Source organism: Phasianus colchicus, chromosome 1 (assembly GCF_987193195.1).
Source record: "Phasianus colchicus chromosome 1, bPhaCol1.hap1.1, whole genome shotgun sequence".
NCBI lineage: Eukaryota > Metazoa > Chordata > Aves > Galliformes > Phasianidae > Phasianus > Phasianus colchicus.
This window is the reverse complement of record NC_143436.1, coordinates 131,258,090-131,279,326: the sequence shown is the minus strand read 5'-3', so window position 1 is coordinate 131,279,326 and position 21,237 is coordinate 131,258,090. Positions and strand designations below refer to the sequence as shown.

The 21,237-nt window shown below is 39.7% G+C and overlaps 1 protein-coding gene across 5 annotated transcripts in view; it reads left to right on the top strand.

Moving 5' to 3' along the window:
• Window positions 1-21,237, top strand: part of LOC116230793 (cohesin subunit SA-2-like) — a 58,383-nt gene that overhangs the window by 34,776 nt on the left and 2,370 nt on the right. For 2 of the 5 annotated variants that reach the window (XM_031596161.2, XM_031596160.2), the window contains exons 15-32: window positions 1,439-1,547; window positions 2,391-2,508; window positions 3,352-3,455; window positions 3,877-3,969; window positions 4,062-4,151; window positions 5,134-5,337; window positions 6,704-6,780; window positions 7,750-7,837; window positions 8,678-8,755; window positions 10,665-10,757; window positions 11,472-11,640; window positions 13,188-13,339; window positions 14,130-14,231; window positions 15,539-15,693; window positions 15,794-15,922; window positions 19,404-19,594; window positions 20,511-20,685; window positions 20,980-21,073. In XM_031596161.2, the coding sequence (XP_031452021.1) occupies window positions 1,439-1,547; window positions 2,391-2,508; window positions 3,352-3,455; window positions 3,877-3,969; window positions 4,062-4,151; window positions 5,134-5,337; window positions 6,704-6,780; window positions 7,750-7,837; window positions 8,678-8,755; window positions 10,665-10,757; window positions 11,472-11,640; window positions 13,188-13,339; window positions 14,130-14,231; window positions 15,539-15,693; window positions 15,794-15,922; window positions 19,404-19,594; window positions 20,511-20,685; window positions 20,980-21,073 (2,221 nt within the window). Of the gene's footprint in view, window positions 1-1,438; window positions 1,548-2,390; window positions 2,509-3,351; window positions 3,456-3,876; window positions 3,970-4,061; window positions 4,152-5,133; window positions 5,338-6,703; window positions 6,781-7,749; window positions 7,838-8,677; window positions 8,756-10,664; window positions 10,758-11,471; window positions 11,641-13,187; window positions 13,340-14,129; window positions 14,232-15,538; window positions 15,694-15,793; window positions 15,923-16,694; window positions 19,378-19,403; window positions 19,595-20,510; window positions 20,686-20,979; window positions 21,074-21,237 lie in introns of those variants that run through there. The other 3 variants (XM_090126356.1, XM_090126364.1, XM_090126371.1) reach the window with 3 other exon arrangements.

The following is a 21,237-nucleotide window of genomic DNA, read 5'->3' as shown; positions in this document are numbered from 1 at the left end:
GAGAGATGCAGCAGATTAAAAAGCCCTCCCAATTTTCTGCCAGGTTAATGAAGTACAGGGTTTATCTTCCCCAAGAGTAACTCTTGTAAATGGCCTTCTTATAACAATGGTTGCATGAAGTGAATGGAGTTGGTGTGCTAAAAAGAGAAGAAATAAATTTTCTGTCTCTGTGGCTGAGAGAAGTAATTTTATGTTACAAGGAGAAATGAAAATAAAACTATTTAGGCAAGCCTTTTGCCTAAATTCAGAAATAATGATTTGTGTTTTTCACGTATGCAGAATCTTCTCCTAGCTGCCTGTTCCTATCTAGCTGGGCTGCTGACGTTCTAGAGATTGTGTTGCCACATCCAACAGAAAGACAAAAGAAGAGAAATTTCTCTTTTGATGAATCTTCTATCTCATCTGCTAGCATTTTCTGCTTGACCCAATATTCTATAATAAATCAGCTGTTTTTCCTCTCAGAATATGGCTGTCTTTTGCCACTAAACTGATTGACTTGATAACTTGACTTTTTATTCTCAGCTTCCCAGTGCAGCATAGACACTCTGACCTTCTAAACCTCTTGTTCTTTGCCCTGTTCTCTCTGACTCTGGTACTAGTACAGAAACATCTTTTCTGGTGTGATAGAGATATTAGCGACAACCTCCTTTTCCTAGTTATAAAAATTTCAGTATAAGGGTTTTTTTTTTTTTCTTCTTGGTGTACATATGAAATCTCAGTGTCTGCATTTTTAACATCAATTAGTTACAGAGCTGGTATAAATTATACCAGCAGAAGCATTTTCTGAAAGCATAAGCTTATACTGACACTGAGTATTGTGGTCTTGCTCTTAAATCCAAGCCATTTGGGCCTCTGAATCTATGGGGATGGCATTGCTGTATGTGTTTTGGGATTAAAACTTCTTATGAGCAGTGCATTCGTGCTCATTTAGGGTGAAGAGGAAAATGGAAATATCATATTGTGAGCAGTTTTTCCACTGTATTTGTAAAATTGAGCATGTTGTAAAATTGCCTCGTGCAAATACAAGATGCTATACTATCTTCAAGAAGAGGTACAGTAGTGATTGGGTAGCAATATTTTTACTGAGTTAATGTTTAATTTCAGCCTAAAGCTAGCCCCTTCTGCAGTATGAGAAAATGTCTACCTCAGTATATGTTCAACACTGTGGAATCTGCATCTGTCGTCCAGAAAGTTGGCAGGGTACCTTTTAAACTGTCAGAAATTATCTCTGCATCCGCAGGGACAGCAGATCTCTCATAATGGAAAGCAATCTAATCTCTTTTCCTTTCATCTCCTAAGAAAGTCTAATATGATTTAGAGTAAGTATGTATTTAGAAAAAATACAGTCATGGGGCTCTTGAAAGAATTTGTCTTGTGTTGGCAAATGAGCATAAAGGGAATGTGGCAGAACTGAATTGGCTTCCTTTTCTGTTGGCAGGCTGCTTAGTCATGAGGGAGGTGAAGAAGTTTTGTGCAAAGGAGAAAAGAAGGTTGGAGCAAAGACTGACCAGCTGAAAAGATTAATACGTTTCTTTCTGGATAGTGAGGTGAGGAGAACAGCCCCTGCAGTGTAAACCTTTTCAATCCAGTGATGCATATTAAATCAAGTACTGGCTTCCATTTGGAGAGTATTTCTAGTTGTGAGCTCTGCAATATTGGTATTTGAGATGTTCTCACTCTCTAGGATGAGTTGTTAATGAAGACAGAATTGAGCGTTTCTGTTCTGTTGTTTTAAGACTGATTTACAGCCATGCTAATGAAGAGAATCAAAGCTGAAGCAGCTTCTGAAAGCAACTTAAAGGACTAATGCCACCATGTGAATGGGTTTTGGTACATCTGCACCTTAGAGCAGGTAGATGGGGGTTGCTGTACTGTGGCTCTATGCGAAGAGTGGAGTAGTTTTTCTGAGATTTCATCAGATTAAGTGCTGTGCTTTGCTGTTTAGCTTTTGCAGTGGTGTAGACCTATGTCTGGTTGAAGTGTCTCAGGCACAGCCATTTTACATATATGTGTAAAGAATTTCAGACGTAATTATCTAAATTATCAACTTATTTGTTGTCCCAAGGTTGGATTTTTTTGTTATGAAAGCAATATAAAAGCAATATGGAAACTAGTTTTAGAGGTTATTTAAATTACAAAGGAAACATGAAATAAGAGAAAGAAGAACAGCTTTTTTCCTGCTTTTTCTGCTTTTTTCTCCAATTACTTGCTTTGTAATAGACTAAAGATGTTGTTTGAGGCTAATCAACATTTAAACTAAATATATTGGAATACTGTGTATAAATGTATGTTTGAATGACAACTTTGTAATTGGAAAAAAGAGGAGAGGAACATATGAACCTTTCTTTCTTTTATTGATGCTTCTATAAGCTTGTATTTTTAATCCCTAGCTACACAAACATGTGGCATACCTCATAGACAGCTTGTGGGACTGGGCAGGCAAATTCCTGAAGGACTGGGAATGCATGACCACTCTTCTGTTAAAAGATGGTGAAGGAGATGGAAAAGGTGGGTGAGCAAAGAGGTTATATTTGTCCGAATTAATGTCTTGATGTTGTTTTTGAACTTTGCTTCAGCTAGTTTAGTACCTACCATTCCATGTTGTAGTGCTCTTTGATCCCAGATCGTGGCCCCCAAGAGCCACAAAGCAGATGTGACTCAGTGCCCTGCCAATGTGATACTTGTAACAACATAGTTGTTTTGTTTAGTATTCTGTATTTATGTAACATTAGTTTAGAAACTTTGCAAGAATACTTGCATAAACAAACTTAAGTAGCATTCACTTCTTTCATTTGTTTGCTCAAAAGATGAGAATCTAAAAATATTAAGAGATTGAAACACAGTATTTTTGGGCTACTATTCATACCTGGAGAGAAAAAGGACAATGTGTTGAGTTTGTTGACATCTTACACGTTAAAGAGTTAGATTTTTGTTAAAAATGTTTTAAAGTGAACTTAAATAATAGTTGTTTTAGTGGAACAGGAAGCAGTTGTGTGTCTGAAATTCAAGTTTGCAGACCCAATGACTTGAAGCATTTCGAAGCTCAAAGAAGCAGGCTTATACTAAATGAGACAGTAGTCAGCAGGGGTAAGCCTTAGTGAAGCCGTGTGTGTTGTTGATATATTGTTAGGAAGTTTTCTTAGGGGACAAATAATTGCTGCTGTGTTCACTAAAGGTAGAAAATAATTTTCTTCAAATTAAATCAAACACACTTGAAATGTTTATTTAGCAGCATCTTTCTGTAGTGTCTTTCTGCAGTTATCCAGATAAATGGGCAGGTTTTTTATTAGCTGTTGATGCATCTTTGTTTTGCTTTTATGTGATGCTGAAAGGAGACTGATTTATTTACAGTGCTCAATGATGATCAGGAAAGTGTTCTCATCGAAATTATCCTCGCAACGGTTAGAGAAGCAGCTGAAGGTCATCCTCCAGTGGGCAGAGGTGCAGCCAAAAAAGTCAGTGCATCTTATTCTCATTCATTGTGCTTTGATCACTTTTTTTTTTGCCTTATGTGCTTTGCCAGATAGCATATTCCTATATCTCCAGGAATTAAATGGCTTATTTTTATGAAATGGCACGTTGTCTGTTGACCTGTAGATCTTCTTAGTAGTGGATGTCGAAGGGGATGAGCCATACAAAGTAAGTTATTGACAAATGGTGAATATTTTATCCACACAGTATAGTTGTCCAGTGATTTGCATCTAATTTAAGGTTAACAAGAAAATCAAAAAGCATCTGTTTGTCTCCATGGAATAATATCTTTATATGGGCTTCATTTGGTTTAGATAAAGGCATCTAAGTTAACCTTGGATTACATGTAAAATTCCACTCAGATCTAAGAGATTCTATAATTGAAACAAAATGCTTTGTCTGCAGATTCTGTCAGTAAAAGAGAAGAAAATACAATCAGAAGATTGTACCAAAATTACTGAACATTTTATTATGGTGCTTCCTCAGCTCTTGGCAAAGGTAACTAACAGCTGCTCTGTGAATGCATGTTAAATATTTCATTAAAATTCCTGCAGTGCACTCATATCCTGTTTTTTTTTTTTTCTCTGCAGTATTCAACAGATGCACAAAAAGTGGCAAATCTTCTGCAGATTCCACAGTATTACGATCTAGATGTTTACAATACAGGACATCTAGAGAAGGTGAATAGGAATTGGGATAGTCGGTGCACGTGCAATATGCTAAATTTATATGACAGTAGACAGAGTTTTGTGTGACTTGGAACAAATACAAGCCTGTTGAAATAGAAATAAATGGTCTCATACCTTGAGGAAAGTGATCTTATTCAGGCTTTACTTTTCAGTTTGGGGCTGCCAAAGTAGAGCCTTGTGCTTGTCAATTTCAGCATCATCAGATGTGCTGTGACTGGCCCCAGTGGGCGATAGTTTTTGGTTTCATGTGATAGGCCTGCCATGGGGTTTTTCATTGTTGGATAGAAAGAGGGTGGGTTATGCTGTGTGGCTAAGCTGGCATCTCGCAGGAGTTTACTACAGAATAGGTTTCATGCTCCTTGAAGGCTGACTCCCAGCTGCTAGGGGATGATAGTAACTGAAAGATAAGAATAGAGATAGTATAACTGCTGATGGGAAAGGGATGGTCAGAAACAGATAGATGAAATCCTTGAAATGGTTTAAGGTATTCTTGAGCAAGGATGTTTGCAGGGAGGTAAGATTAAGTTACTTTCAGCACAAAATGTTAGCTGGAAGAGAGTCAGTGGCATAATACAAGTTAAGTTCCCTCTTCTCCATAAAGGTGAAGAAAGATCTCTCTTGCTGATACGATCTGAAGCAGCCTCCATCCTCTGCTATCAGAGGAGACTTCTGTTGTTTGGAGACACTCCTTTCCTTTGGAAAGACATTTTTATTCACTACCATTGTCTCAATTATTATAGTAATCTTAAAACAGTTACTTATTTTTTAGGGAGATCTAGAGACAATAATAATGAAAAAGAGCTATAAATCCATTGGTATCCACTGGTCCTACCCCTCTGCTTCTTAGACTGGCGTTTATTTCATATTGGTTGTATAACCTGTATAGAGAGATTCATGGACCAAGTGAAATATATCTGAAGTGTAAGAGGTTTTAGGTACATTTTACCTCTAATACCCTTTTTGTCACTTGCAGCATTTGGATGCTTTGCTGAGTGAGATAAAAGGCATTGTGGCCAAACACTCTGACTTGTCTGTCCTTGAGGCTTCCTCCAGGACTTACTATATTCTCTGCAGTGAAAAAATTGCCATCTACAGCAAGGTGGATTGTGCCCGAACTCAACTGATAGATGAGTTGATGGGACAGCTTAACCAGCTACTAGATGGCTTCTGGCAGAAGGTGAGTGTGACTTGCTGTGGAGATGAACAGACTGTTTCCATATGAAAACAGAAGAGGAAAAAATAAAGAGGATTATTCTTTGCCTGCTGTTTTGAGTGGAGCAGAGCTTTCAGAGGTGGATTTGCTCTTCTAAAAAAACTGATTTGTGTTTTTTTAAGTGAGTGTACTAGCAGGAATAGAGTGGTGAAAATAATACATGGGGTAGTCCACAGCAGCAACAGGGCGTTTTATGTCTTCTGGATGTTCTGGAAGTGGGCTCCACAAATGTAGAATTACAATGCCAAAGATACATTGTATAAGATCAGCTAAGAAGTACTAGAGATCTATAAGTGATGAGGCAGTTCTCCAGGTGGTATGTTTCTGTTCTTCTCCATATTTCACTGTATGCAGGATGCCCTTCGTAGTCTGACTTTGGCTGTAGGAGAAAAAATATCAGTATTGCAGATTGCATAGCACTGGGGTTTCTGAAATGATGACTTTCCCCTTGAAGGAGGACTGCAGAGTCTCCCTCAAAGTTTTTCTTTAGTTCTAAAAAGTAGAAACAGCTGGTGGTGATATGAATAGCTTGCTGGCTGAACTGAACAACAGAAGCCCGCAGCTGATCTTATCAACTGTGCCGTCACGAACAGGTGTCGTGCCATGGAATGAGAGTTAACACTGGCAGGTTTTTATTGGACCCTGGAATATTGTAAAATGTGTCAAGCCAAAAAATTCCCTAGCCTCAGATTGGATTTATTTTGTTGGTCTTAAATAGATATCTATGTCAATGTGGGATAATGTGTACTTATGAGAAATAACATAAGTGCTAGACCAGGGGATTCTTCAACTCCTTCATAGTGTAACCCATATCTAAATAAAGAGATTTTTCTCCTGTGACCCCTCCCTTCTAATTCTTGGTTGCATATACCATCTTCCATAATCACGTAGCATCCTTGTGGAAACTGCAGCAATTGCATCTATGGGAAAGTATTTAATGTATTTTTAGCTATCTTTGAATGTGATCTGGCAGCTGGAAGCAAGGAGAGTCAGCACCATGTGAACAGTTAGCTTTCCAGAGATACCTAGCAACCAATGTGAAGTTTAGCACTTCTGTGTTAGCCTAATTGCTAGTTTTACACTGTTAGCAGTGCTGTAGTTTAGAGAGGCTGCTGTGGATTCAGTAGCCTTACAACATTTCTATGCAGACTACACATTGCTTTCTTTGTACTGTAGAGGAAGGCATAAGTAGTATGGGTAAGGGTGTAAGGACTGGGGAGAGCTGGAGGAAAGTAATTCAAGCCTTTGGGTTGGTTGGGAAGAGACCATAGCGGTTACTTTGCCCCGTGCTGGCTAATTCCTTTCTCTTTCTCAAACCTGCAAAATTTAGGAAGAAGGATTTTGTACGGATGCAGGAGAAATTTCCCGGATGCACTCTGCTTTGAGAAGAATAGCAGCTTTTCATAAGTGAGATTTTATTTACATACTGCTGTTTTATTTTAAGTGTTGCTTTATCAGATGCCAAGTGAGAATTGTTCATGCTGATTGGGTTTAGTAAGATTTTCACAAGGGAAGGAAAATGGTCCCTATGAGAGATGTCATGGGGTTTAGTTTCTCCTGAACAGAGCTGTAGTCTTGGCTTATGGATTTTTTGTTTGTTTTGTTACTGAGAATGGAGCATCAGCCCTAGTTGGGGCTAAAAAGAGTGTGTTATAGAGTTGAGATGTCAGAGTGGACACAGAGATTCTCTCAGCTGGGTCGTTGTGGTGCCTTCCTCCTAACAGGGTGCTGTTATGCTACCTTACGGTCAGCACTGGTGGTCAGTCTGAAGAGGGTGCAGTGAGTGCTGTCTCTCAGCAAATGCAGTTCTGCTTTGTTTTGATTCATTTGATCTTTTGTTAGAATGTGTTTTTCTCAAAAGATTGTTTCTCTAGAGGTTGCTCACCAAGTAAATTATCATACAAGGTAGTACAGAGTTGGGGAAATGGCCTTCTGCTTCATGTGTCCTTTGCTAATCCATGCTAGTGTTACTCTGGTTATTCAAAGCAAAGCTTACATTAAGCTACAAACACCTGAGAGTATAAGAAACACTCTTCTAAAGTTTCTATGAAGGAATTTTTTGTTCAGTCTTCTTGAGATCTTAGTGAATGAATTGCTCAGGGAGAGGAATAGAAGCAAGCTTTTTTTTTTCCTGTCCTCACAGAGACTGCAGTTTTGTTGCAGGATTGCAGTCTGTAAAGCTTCAGACTGAAGGTTGCAGCATTTGGCCATGAAAAGCTTAATTTCCTTCCCCCTGACATTTAATAATTAGTTATTTAAAGTTACTGCTGTACACCAGATGAAGGCAAAAGTAGGATTCACTTAACCTGTTTGGTCAGATGAGATTTCATTTCTTGATTAGCATGTCATTATTGTTTTCTTTTATTCTACTTGCAGTGCCCATGATCTCACCAAGTGGAATTTGTATGACAAGACTTTAAAGTTACTGCAGTTTGAAATGGAACATGGGAGTTTGTCTGTTCTGGTGAGTTGCTGATACTTAACTTTAAAAGAACTTTGAGTTGCTGAAAGCAGGAAAATTAGAAAATATTAAATAATGCTATGTGTCAATATTGTATGAGACAGAAAGGTACTGTTTCCTTGTCTCAGTCTGGGAAACTGAGGCTTTGGTATAAAGTGATTGGAATTGGTGAGTATATATGGAATGGTTGGGACTGGGAGGATCCTCTTCTGATGTGCATGTAATCAGACATTGGAATACCTTGTACCTGTGGATTGCCAATTGACACTCAATAAGAAGAGTTTGTAATTACTTGTCTCAACTGCAGCCTTTTGTTTGTCTGGTTGTGTCAATTCAAACATTGGCTGTGCAAAGATGGAGGTATATTATGGAATTACAAGGTGAAGTACTCCTAGCACTTGTAGATGTTGATCAGACCCCATTTTCAAAAGAGAATTTGGAGTTATTTGGCAAAGAGTAACAAGACTCTGCAGCCTGTGTGTGAAGGTAGACTACTTTAGATGGAGCATCAGAGCACAGAATTGCCCTCTGGAGGAATCTGCCTTTCACCAAAGACTGCAGAGAAATCCTAAAAAGCTAAGGTAAAGTTAGCATCTGTTATGTGGTTATACTACTCCCTGTGGTTGTATTCCACTGAACCCATAAGGGTGTCAGAGGTATTCAAAAGCAGCAGTAATGAAGTTTCTCAGTAGATAATGTTTGCTTGTGTGTAAACCTATTGAGTTTATGTTGAAGATCTAGATATTTACAGTGCAGGAGTGGTTGTGTAAGCAGCAATCAGAATGTGGCGCTTCTTGCTGTTGAGCTTTTCTTGTTAATAAATGTATTTGTTTTTATTTTCAGGTGATCCTGCCAGCTCTCCAGTGCACATATTTTTCTCTCCTGTGGCAACTAGCTGCAGCTGCAGAAAATTCTGCCAAGGTTGGCCCTTCCACATCATTTTGTGCTTTTAGAAATTGAAGATGCTTTTCTATTCTCAGATATGCATTCTCTTGAGGAAACCAAGCTGAGTTGGAGCATTCTCCTTCTCTCTCTGCCACCCCCCACTCCCTTCCCTTCCTTTACTTTTTTTCCCCACCTCTATTCCTCTCCTCTTTTTCCTATTGTTTTTTAAGTTCTTATGACTTTTCAGTGTGCAAGAGAGTAAACGAACAACAGTATGCCTCTATTTTTACTGCAAAACATGTACAGTGAATTCCTGGTGCTTAATGGAGATAAGGAACTTGTTCTACTGCCAAGCAGTTTGTTGTTCCCTTTTTCTAAGTGACAAAGAATATTCAGTAAAAACTCCGGAAAGCTCTGTTGCTCTGCTTTATTTTTATTCTCTTGTTTTACTTACATGTGATGTGACATATCACTTTCTTCAAAATTTCAACCTAATTTCTTCAGAGAACTACTTACCTTCCTATTTGGCATTATATAGTGTCAGACACTGCCAGATACTCCAGAAGACATTCTAGTTTAAGACACATAAGGAGGAAGACTCTTTTTTGCTTAGATTGATATATGAATGCATACCTGTGCAGTTTCTCCTGACTACCCTGAGTGTTGCAGTCTCAGTTATTCTGTCACCTTAGTTCTGGTGTTCGTGTGTGTACAGAATGGGGCAGTGACAGGAGCATTTGTTTTGAGTGAGAAATGCTAGCTGGGAGGTTACCCGTTCAGTGACTGATTCACTATCTATTCCTGTCCCATTCCATTCCTGAGTGGATGTCTGCATCTCACTGCTCTAATATGTTCTGCCTTCCAATCCAGACACTATTAGCTTGCCTGATAATGGGGCAGGGCAATTTTTAAGTTGGCCTTTTATTATGGGAGTAGATTTTGATTGGAAGCACAATGTTACGGCCCACTCTGCAGGACCAAATCTGGTTATTGGCAGAGAGAGAAGTTCCAAGAGCAAAAAAGAATGTTTCCTGGGCAGCAGCCCCAGGACTGTTTCTTCCCTGCTTCTCCTCTAATGGTGTTAAGGCAATGTTTTGCTTCCCCTTCTGTTCTTTCTTAGTAGGCTCTGGAATGGATCCCCCTTCTTATAAAGATACACTTGCATGGCACTAGATCCAGGTCTGCTGTTAGGGCATTCCTCTTCTGTTGATTGCCCTGAACTCAGTGCAGTGCAGCAGCTGGGACCTGGAGAAGGATCAGAAAGTCTTTTGTAGCTGTGGGCAAATCAAGTACACTGTCTTAAGTAATAGAGGTGTCCGTGAGTGCCAAAGTTAGCAGTGTAGTTAAACTGAGTTCCCTCTGAAGTCAGTAGAAGGAAAGAGAAGAGCAATTCCAGAAGGCAGCTCATATGCTGGGTGTGGAAAGTTAGGTGGGATGGATTAGAGTTTGAATGACTCCACTCCTATCTGTAAAGTGGAAATCATTGTCACTGTGTCATAAGGATATGCTGAAGTACATTCTGCATACCTTGTAGTTGCTTGGAGGGCTGTGTAAGGGGCTAAACGCTATCAGAGCAACTAGATCTACAAGTGGAGAACCAAATTTTGTGACTTCCTGAACACCTCAAGCCTCAGCAAGTGTAGCAGATGCACATGTACCACTATCTGTCACTTTTCTGTACCAGAGTGAGAGCAAAAAGTATGTATTTTTATGGACTGACTTTTTTTATTCTAGTTATCGTCCCTGAAAACAAAATGTAGTTTTTAAATTCATGGCTGCTGCTTCTGTGAGATTTCATCTTCTTTCATAATGTCATCAGCTGTGCTTTATTAAACGAATAGTAGTAGTGGAAATAAAAGTGCAGTTGTTGTTTGTTCTAAAATTCTCTATTGAAACATAGTCTCTAAAATCTTTGCTTTGTCACTTTTCCTACATACATTTTTAGAAGACTCTTTTGGCATTAAGAAGAGAGCTGAGGCGTTTCAGTGAGATTTGCATGTACTTCCTGCACCATAAGGACAAAGATGTAAGAGAAAAGGTCTGTGTTCTTATATTACTTAACTGACATTTGTGCTCAGTCCTTCTTTAAATGCCTTTCTTTCTTTTCATAGCAGCATTTCCTTCTACTAATTTTTGAATATTTTTCTCTCATAGCAGAGAAAAAGCTCTTTAAGATAAACAACCCTCAACTATTTATTTGAGACAAAAATTAAAGTTATGTTAATTAAAATGCTACAACAGTTAGTGTTTTAGTCAAATATAGCTATGTGTCTGCATGAATCTGCTGAATCAAGGCCTGATTCTGAATGACTCAGTTTGCCTTTTAATGATCACTTTTTTTTCTGATCAGACTGATCACTGTACAGGTTTCTATCACTGCATTTAATGCCGTGCTGTGAACATCACGTAAGAGATGAAACATTTGGAGAAATTACCCAATGATTCACATGTTAAAAAGAGAGATATTGTGGTGTAATAGAATACTTATTCCTATCCAGGGGAATTTGAAGATTTTTAGGTGATGTTCATGTGCAGTACTTGTGTATACTGTATCCTAAGGTATGGGTTGGGAAGGGCTCAGCTGTGGCATTTTATCACAGGCTAGGGAAATCAGAGATCTTTAGCTTATGAGGGGTAAGTAGGGTAGAAATCAGATTTTGACCTGTTGAGTTTGTTGAAGATGCAAATTGGAGTTGGCATGAAAAGTATCATGGTCTCTAAATCTTTCATTGGTTTTGTTTGCTTGATCCAGGCCTTCACGATTCTCTGTGACTGGCTGCTGATTTTGAGCCATCAAGATTCAAATAATAATGAAGAAGCAGTAGGACTTCTAGATTACCTTCCCAGCACTTCGCTTCAGGAAAAGCTGCTTTTCTTTATCCAGGAACATGTTTTTGTGGAGGAAGAAGAGGGAAGCAAAGGTTAGGTATTTTCATTGCTGATGAGACCCTACCATTTTTGCTGTTATTTGTTGGTTGCACTTAACATACCTGGGAAGGGGGCTGATTTTTTTTTTTTCTTGGCCCCTTTATAATATTGTTCAATTAATATAAATTAACTGGTTTGTATCTGATGTGGATCAACCACAGGAAATCAGCACCAATTCACTGCTAGCTAGAAAGGGCTGATGTAATGCACGTATGGCTGGAAATGAGTGTTTGACTTTGGTGACAGAGATGGTGTTAGCCATCTCTGTGGGAAGCCTTGAAGTGTGTTACAGCACAACTCTGCCAATGCATGGACTCTGATCAAGCTATCAGAGTGAAGGACTAGTGGATTTTGATGTGGCCTGTTCAGCTGTTCACATGGAGTTCTGTTCAGTTTAGGCACCACAAGATTCCAAGTCACAGTGAATATACAAGAAGCATTGGGCTAAAATTGCAGCAAGAGGGATGGATGTTAGAAGAGAATCCTTAATGGCAAATGTAGAGATAAAATAGAAAAGATGCTCAGAGTTTGCAGTATCCTGGTCATGGGACTTTTGAAGTCATTTGTGCTTCAAGTTGCCAATGTTATGTATCGGAAACTGATAGTTTGTCCTATTTTGGGTTAAATGGCCTTCTGAGGTCTGTTTCAAACCTGTTTTGTGTAATGCTTTTAATTTCTCAGTTCTCCCCTCAAAGCCTCCCTGTCATGCCATTGCAGATTTCTTCTTGCACAAGTGATTTTGTTGTGCTGCGGATGTGTAGAGCTTGAATGTTTGCAGAGCTGGCTGCTGGTCCATTTTAGTTTTAACTTTAAATTTGCAGGTACTTCTGATCAGTCACTTATGTTTGTTTTCAGACCTGCAGTGATGTTGGGAGCAGAAATGGTGTGCATCAGAATCATAGATCGAAGACTGGAGCCTTTTGGCACTTGGTAGATTATATTCCCAGCAGTAAGGAGTGTATTGCAGCTCTCCTGCTGCAGAAGCTCACCCAAAACATTTCCATAGTTGTGCTGGAAGACACTTTAAGAATATTTGCTTTCCACAAATTGTCCAGCAAGGAGTTACCTCATGTTGCAGAGGCTTAATTTATTCACAGTGAAGTGAGATTGCTTAAATGTTGGCTTTCTAGCATCTGTGTTGTTCTAAGGAAAGCAAAAACAAAAAACGTGGTTACAGTACATCTGCTCTCTTCCATTTTTTTGTATTTGTGCCTTTTATTTTGCAGTGTGTTTGGTTCTGTTCTCTAGCTGTGAGCATTGTTGTACAAGGAGATTCTGACTTGTGGAAGTGAGAATCCCTATGAAGATCAGAGCAGAAGATGGTGCAAATAACTTGCTTTCACTGTCATCAGCTGCAAACTTTGAAGTGGAAATGAAAACCTGTGTTTTCTGACATACACAGAAATGAGCGCTAGCATCTGTTGCTTAGCATGTTGGCTGAACAGCTGAGTCTGTGCTATTCAGATGAAAGTTGGTTATTAAAATTGAGCTACCTTCAATAAAGTAGTAGAACAAAGCTTCAGTGCTTCTGTTTCCCTAGGCCTGACAGAAGAGGAGGAGAGAAAGGACAAGAGCTGCAAATTTGACAACTTGCACAAAAAGCGGAGTCTTCTTGCGGCATATTGCAAGCTAATAGTGTATAATGTGGTGGAGATGACTGCAGCTGCTGAGATCTATAAGCATTATGTGAAGGTGATGTTTTATATAAGGTTGCTTTCTCTATCAGTGCATTTCAGCGCTTGAAAGTGACTCTGCTGTTTGTGAAAGATGTGGGGTTAATAGTGCTATGGCTCCGAACCCTTGTGTAATCACAGAAGGGCTATAAAATCAAGCAAGATTGAAACAGACTCTCCTTTTTGCTCTGCAGAGGTCCATCACTGCAGACAAAGAACTGAAAATTCAGTAGAGAGTGTATCTGTATGAACATCTGCTCCTTGGTTTCTCCAAAGGGGCCATTACAGAGAAGCAGACTGTGGCTAGGGAGTGTCTGACGCTGAAGTGATCAACATACTTCATACAGCACACACAGTTCACATTCAGATGGCCTGGATTTCGTGTGCTTAGGCAGCTGGTAGAGCTTCAGCTGCTCTGAGGTGTGTTTCAGGAGAGCTAAGAACAGGCCAGAGTGGGCAGCTGCCTTGAGTCAACTAACAGGACATTGGAATACCTGAATATGGATATTGATCTTCACTGAGCAAGCACTGTTTAGATGTATAAAACTGTCTGTTATTCTCCTGAGGAGGTTTTGTTCTTTTGTAACAACAGTTGCTGTTTTTTACATTACTCCTAAAGGAGCATACTTTTGTTTTATGCATGAAATAGTAGTAAAGTCCAGTTTTGATTTTTTGTTTAAAGCTTGGGTGTTCTGATATTGGGAGTGTTTGATAAACTTGTGTGACATGAACACAGTTGTGTATTTTATGTATTCTCAGCACTGTGATAAGGAAATTATAATTCTCATTTGTTTTATTGTTGTTAATAGACCTACAATGATTTTGGAGACATAATTAAAGAAACCTTAAGCAGGACAAGGCATAATAACAAAATTCAGAGTGCCAAAACACTGATTCTCTGTCTGCAGCAGGTAAGTTTATTAAACAAGAGGATTGTGGGGGTTCTTTATGACAGCTGCATTCATATCAGCATTTTTTGCCTACTTTGCCATAATTTTTCAAATTAAACAGAAAGCCTGGTGGAAGAAATTGTTTCCTTGGCCTTGCTTTTTTTTCATAGGTGTTTTTGCACATCTTAAACTCTTTTCAGATCATTGCACCTGTTATAAAATGTGTATTTTTGTTTTGGTTTTAATCTTGAAAGGTGTAGCGTGTTAAGAATTGGTGTAATCTTTGAGATCACGGAGCCTTTCTTGGGACATGGTAGACATCTCTTAACCCTAACAAAGGTTAAGGATATTATTCTGTGTTTTACTGACTACCTTAATTCCTACTGAATTTGAAGAACAGCATATGTGTTTGTGGCTGGCCAGCTCTAAGCTCCAGTACTTCCACTATTTTTTCATGGAAGGGAGTGGGGCTCAGCTCTTTTGAAGAGTTCTGCAGCTGCTAACTGATGAGACCAGTCAGCTATTTTAGCAGCTGCTTTTGCCAGCTCTGCCCATGACCAGAACTGCTACTAGCTTGGGGTTGTGCTGTAAGCCACAGAGCAGGCTCCTCCCGGGGGGTGCTGATACTTGAGCTTTGCTTATTTCACACACGTTGCCAGGGGCTTAGATCTATGAACCAGCCCCTGAAATCCGATTCCAGATAAAGCTAAGCAGCATTTGGCTACATATATTCTGCTGACACAGTCGGGACTTTGTGTTTATGTATCACATAGGCAACAGACCATTTCTAGCCTTTGCTTGACCTTGAAAGTTAACAGGTTGAGTGGAACAAGCTACCTCCATGTAGTATTGGGGGAAAAAAAAGCAAACACCAAAATGTAGAAATTGGACTTGAGACTTGCTTTTGACCCAGTCTCACTCTTGGAAATTGGTCTGTGCTGCCACCAAACTTGTGTGCCATATTTGCATTCCGATACTCTGAAAACTCAGGCAAATAGTCCTTTTGGGCTTGATTTGGAAGACTCAACAATAGGAGATGATGTTGGTGGGGCCATCACCTTCAGGAATTGATTCTCTTTATATACATATATTTTTTTACCTGTTGTTTTGTAAATTTGTGCCTATCAGACAGAGCAGCACTTTTTTGAATGAGTTCCTGGTGCTTGTTGCAGTTGTGTACTGTTGGAATATATGATTTACCTGCTCTTTTGTAAGGCTTCTGTCTGTGTAAGCTAATCGTTGCTTGGCATGCATCTCTCTGTGTTCTCTTGAAGCTTTGTTTGGCTGTAGGATTACATGTGGTTGCTGATCTGGGATTTCTTTTGCAGCTGTTTCAGACATATGCAGAAAGCCAAGACAGCAGTACTGGTGCGGACTTGTCTTCTGCTTCCTTCACAAATATGAAAGAACTTGCACGGCGATTTTCGCTAACGTTTGGCTGGGACCAGCTGAAATCTAGAGAATCTGTTGCCATGATACACAAGTATGTGCCATGTAGCATGGCTTTATCCATGACCATTGAGTTTGTTAGTTTTTTTATATTATTACTTGATTCTCACTCAATTTTTGTTTTCTTTTAATAGGGAGGGGATTGAATTTGCCTTTCAAGGAGCTACTGGAACAGATGGGAAATGCTTGCCTCCTAACTTAAGCTTTCTGTTAATCATCAGTGAATTTTCCAATAAGCTGCTAAAGCCTGACAAAAGAGTAGTGTAAGTTAAGATCTCATTCACTGTCACGCACAGGTTGTGTTTTGTCTGTCTGTACTCGGGGTACTTGAACTTCAGTGATTCAGTGCTGGAGAAATTGCTCAAGGGCTTTTCAGAGAACTTCTGAAATCAATTTGCCCTTGCAGCTCTTGGTTTTAGAGACACTCATAGAACTTTATAGTAGCTTTTGTAGTACTTACTTTTGAAGGTGCAGTATCCATTCACGAACTCTTTCAGGCATGGTTGTGACACATGTGGCAGTTCTTCTAAGGGAAAGACAGTGGCAGAGATTTGCAGCTTGCTAGTGTAGGGGCAAGAAGGCTTTTCTGAGAAACGAAACAGAAAATATTGAGAATGAGGTAAAACCTGGATCATTGCATTGTAACAGTCAAATTCCACAGGCTCAGGACTGAATCATGAGTTCCATGGAATGGAAATACACATGATTCTATTAGTAATGGAGATATTTAAACTTGAGAATTTACTGTTTACAAGGAGGTAGGCCCTGATCCAGGTGGCCCCCTGTGTTGTACATTGGTTTATGTATTTAAATATAATATAAGAATAGTATTATTACTTTGGTATTACAGGGCCTGAACAGAGAGGTGTTACTGCCTTTGGCTGTCTTAACAGCAGTCATTTTTGGCAAGGAAGTAACTTCCTTATTTTTGATCTTTGTCATTGCTTCTCTGGTCAGTGCTGCTTATCTTGGATCTCTGCACTTCAATCCTATATTTACAAGGCACTCTAATACCTCTTTCCAAATATATGACAGGTACTTCCATTTTTCTGAGAGCACATTTGAAGATGTGGGCGAGTAAGATGAAGCATTAAGACATGTCTGCCTTTTTGAATGTCTTAGTAAATTACTCCAGTGTTCATCTTGCTGAGTTCCATGTAACTTCTTTGTTCCTGTGTCACTTTGTCTGAAATTGGAGATTAACTTCCATTGGAGTCTTCAACAAGGTTTATATAACAGGCGTCAGAAGTGGTAAAATGTAAAATTTTCTGTTACTTTACATGACAAATAAAATTAATTGCCAATCGCCAGCTACCCAGACAACACATTTTAAAAAAAGTGATTCAAACATTAAATGCAGAAAGAGCCAAAAAATCTTTGGCATATATTGGTTACAATTCTCTAAGTCTAAAGTGGAAGTTTCACCACCTGTGGATTATCCTTTTTGTTCATGCAGTTTTCTCAGAGAGTGTCTTTGAGATCAAAGACTACAATTGGTTTCGGAGTGTCTCTCTGTCCGTGTTGCCTGGATTTGAAAGGTCTGTGATCATCTGTGTGGTGATACTTGTGCAATAAGTAGATTTCTGTTAACCCATCTTTGAAAACTGTGATTTCATTTACCTCCAAGGAGTGCTATTTTCAATTAAACAAGGGGAAAAGAATTCATCATTAATGTGGGTCGTATCCTTATTATTTTTTTCCTATAGCTATATTTAACTTCTTGACCAGTGGATATATTCTACAAGTATATCCCTGAATGTATTCTATCCACTCAAGTAGGTTTAGTTATTGAAAACTTCTGTGGGATATATAAAACTGAGCAGGGAATGCTCCTTGAGTTTTAGTCCTTATTGCCTCAGACTCACCCACTGCTGCTGGGAACAAATGAGAAACAATAAAATCACAAAGGGGGAAATTGGAATTTTATCCACAAATACTTTCAGGCTATTTTTTCTGGAGTAACGATTTCTATTCTGGGAGGCCTAAAACGCCTTGCAGGGGCTGGAGATTGTATTTCCACTTAGAAATATTTAGGTTTAGCTGCATCATAAATTACTGGACGGAATGTTTTGGGTCAACATTAACTTTTAGAAATAAACATCTGGTTACTTTCATTTTTATTATTAATCATAGGTTTGATGTCCAGGTTTGTATATTAACATATGTGAACGTACCTTTAACAGATGGGATGCAGAATACGGGCATTTGTTAGAAAGGAGAATATTTCAACACCAGCAAAGTAAATGGATTTTAACCTCCGCTGTCTGTAATTGCCCAGGCCATGAAATATCAAACTTGTCGTTTGGTCTGTGCCACAAGACGCACACAAGAAATGAGTTATTGAATAACAAGCAGCATGAAGGTCCTGATTCTGAATCAGTAGGAGTCTTTCTATTGACACGGACAGGAGTTGGATTAGACCCCTAAACAGTAGTTACAATCCATGCTTGTTTGAAACTGACAAATTCCATTACCAGGGTTTCTTGATTCCTGGGGCCCTCATGACTGTAATTGTTTTGGAGTCGGCGCTTACCCTAACCTCACAGTACCAATTCTGTTTGTTTTTGCAAAGCAAATGAAATGTCTGATATTTTCCAGGCCACGCTCTTAATCAGAGGAAGAATAATGTACTGTACGGGCTGGTGTTAAAACTGTCATTGTTGGTATTTGCTAATGTGGGGTCTGTTTTAGCCACACTGGGCTTGATTTCCAAGTGATGAGCTGTAGCTGAAATGTAGTGAATGTCCAGTTTCAGTCTGAGTCAGACTTTGGTTTTCTTTTCCTATTGTTATGATACAGAAATGGATCATCATAGAATCATAGAACAGCCTGCATTGAAAAAGACCACAATGATCATCTAGTTTCAACCCCCCTGCTACGTGCAGGGTCGCCAACCACCAGACCAGGCTGCCCAGAGCCACATCCAGCCTGGCCTTGAATGCCTCCAGGGATGGGGCATCCACAGCCTCCTCGGGCCAGAAAAGTCAGAAAGACTTTGTCAGAAGCATCCTGACAAAGGACATTTTTTCAAAAAGAATGAAGGAGACCTCTTTGCTCCAGAAGAGGTGGTAGCTTGGTGATTATTCTCCTGGGAGGAGGGCCAGCATCATGTCTATGGATTGACTCAGGCAGAAAGAGGATTGGAAGCAATGGTTTCTGCAGCCTGTTTGTTGTCATGATTACAAAGGTGCCAACTGCTGTTTTCAGACACTTCGAATTATATTGTGAACCAAAGAGAATTGGATGGAGTTTGGTATGATATTACAGAGAAATAGTTTTTTTTGGTTGTTCGTTAAAAGAAAAAGTAATTGACTAAACAGTCACTCTTAGCAAAAGTACCATCCTGCCATCACCTGAGATGATCTGTGTGCTGCAGTCCTTGGGGCAGAAAAGGGCAACCAGGAGCAGTGGTGTGCCCTCTCAGAGCCCTGATCTGTTCACGCTGCTCCTGGCAGCAGCAATTGGCAATGACTTTGTACAAGGGAATTTCTTTTTGGAGACTGATGCAATTCTGTAATTCCTGGAAATCAAGGAAGAAGGCATTTGCACTTTCAATATTCACATATTTTAGAGATGTCTATGATTAGCAGAAATAAGGAAAGGGATGCTCTTTCATTTTCTCCCTTGACGGTTTTGTCTGCACCTTTGACAGGGAAAGGAAAACGCCATCCTAGCAATACCCTGTGTAGATATTGAGTGAAAAAATACTGAGTATTCTTACACTTGTTTTTGTTTTTTTTCTAGGTATGACTACTTGCAGAGGTATGTAGTAGAACCACTGCCTTGCAGCCGAGACAAATGGCAGCCATTGATTTTGTACAGAAACTCCTTGTTGGCAAATGAAGATGAGGAGAGCTCCATCCTTGGCAGCTCGGGAGAATGGCCTCCCGTGGGCACATCGAAGGCATTGCCTTTTAAAAGGAAATTATCTAACGGTATGAAAACTGACTGTTCTGAATTTGCTGGGACAAAATAAACACAGCTAAAATGCACTTCATGCTTTGCATTAGCAGTTCCACATTTTGTTGGATATTTATGGACTTTCCAGTTGGAACTGTTGGCTTTTGCCTTCAGCTTTATTGTTGCTGAAGGTCTCTCGGTCACTGAATGGGAGAAGGTTGGATGGCCTGGGAGACCTTACATGATAACTGTGAATTCTCTGTACTGAGGTCTGTGCTACTGGGACTTGGTTCATTGCTTTCAGCTATTAAGGGCATTGCTGCTTTAGGCCCTGCACATGGTTATGAGAGGTGTTTCCAGAGTTTGGTTCCCCAGATGATCTGGGCCAAATTGTTCTCTGTTGAATTCCTGGGGGACCTTGCCTTCTAAACTAGGATTCTATTTCTATTCCAAAGAATTGTACTTAGGTGGGCTGCTCTCATCGACTTCCAGTCTGTAAAGAGATATTTCTTGCACACTTATGTTAGGGATTAATTAAATGTAGTAAATCCATAATGAAAACAATTGCCAGTAAAAGTGCTAAGTGCTTTGGACGTGTAATATGGGCAGGAAAGGGAATTTTCCAGAATGACCTTAAGTTTATCTCATCCTTTCTCAGATTTTTTCAGTGGTCTGCCTTCAAAAATCTTGTTCCTTTATGTCCTAGAGGCCCTTCTTTCTTGAGGGTGATACAGATCCAAGGGTACTGATAGCACTTAAGACTGGGGCCACGATGAGAAATCTAAATTGCAAAAATGATGAGTGGGAAAATGAAATCAGTGGATGCTTTGCTCCAGATATTCCCTTGAGCTTGGCCTCTATTGCTTCCCAGTAGTGGGAGACAGTGCTGTCAGAAATGTCCATTGTGTGACCTCCAAGGGTGAGGCTGAAGAATAGCTCACTCTCTTCCAGGGTCTTTGCCTGAAACCAGCCATACTGAAGCAGCAAGCCAAGAAGCAGCCTTAGAGCGTGCTTCCCAGCTTACCTCTGCAGGAGGGAGAAGCAGAAAGAGGCTGAAATCTCAAGAGAAGCACTTGAAGGAACGTTTGCCATTGCGTTGTCCAGGAGGTCTGCAGAGGAGACGCAGGTAAGAGTTTTATGTCTTAGGAGCTCTTTCATTTGTCCTAGCATCGATAGCTGGAGTTTCTGTAACCGCCTCTCCTTAAGTTTTTTGTAATCCTTCTGTGGGCAAAGGGAGCAGACTGTGTGCCCTTTGGCTTGCGTGTTTTGTTTCCTCAGACCAATCTCTACATTTGCTCCTTTAGCTCGATTGTCCCCTGATGTCACAGAGCTGCCTTAATCAAATTTATGCAATGTGAAATCTCTCTTAAAGTGTTTCTTATGATAAAGTTTTTTTCTTTTTTTTTTTTCCCCACCCCAGCAAAGATGAGATTAAGACAGAAGATGTCTCAGTGAAGGGACAGGCAGAAGACACAAGTGAAGATGTTGATATTGATGTGGTTGGTGCAGAACAGGTAATTTTGGATTGTTTTCCAGTGCTGCACACAGCACTATGTGGGGTGGAGGAAGAAGAGTTCAGAACCTTGTGAATAACCACCTTGTGAGCTCTCGTGCTCTTCTTGTGGCCCCTTGCTGGCTGAGAAAAGGGGTTCTCCCCACTTCCCTTCCTGCTGTATCT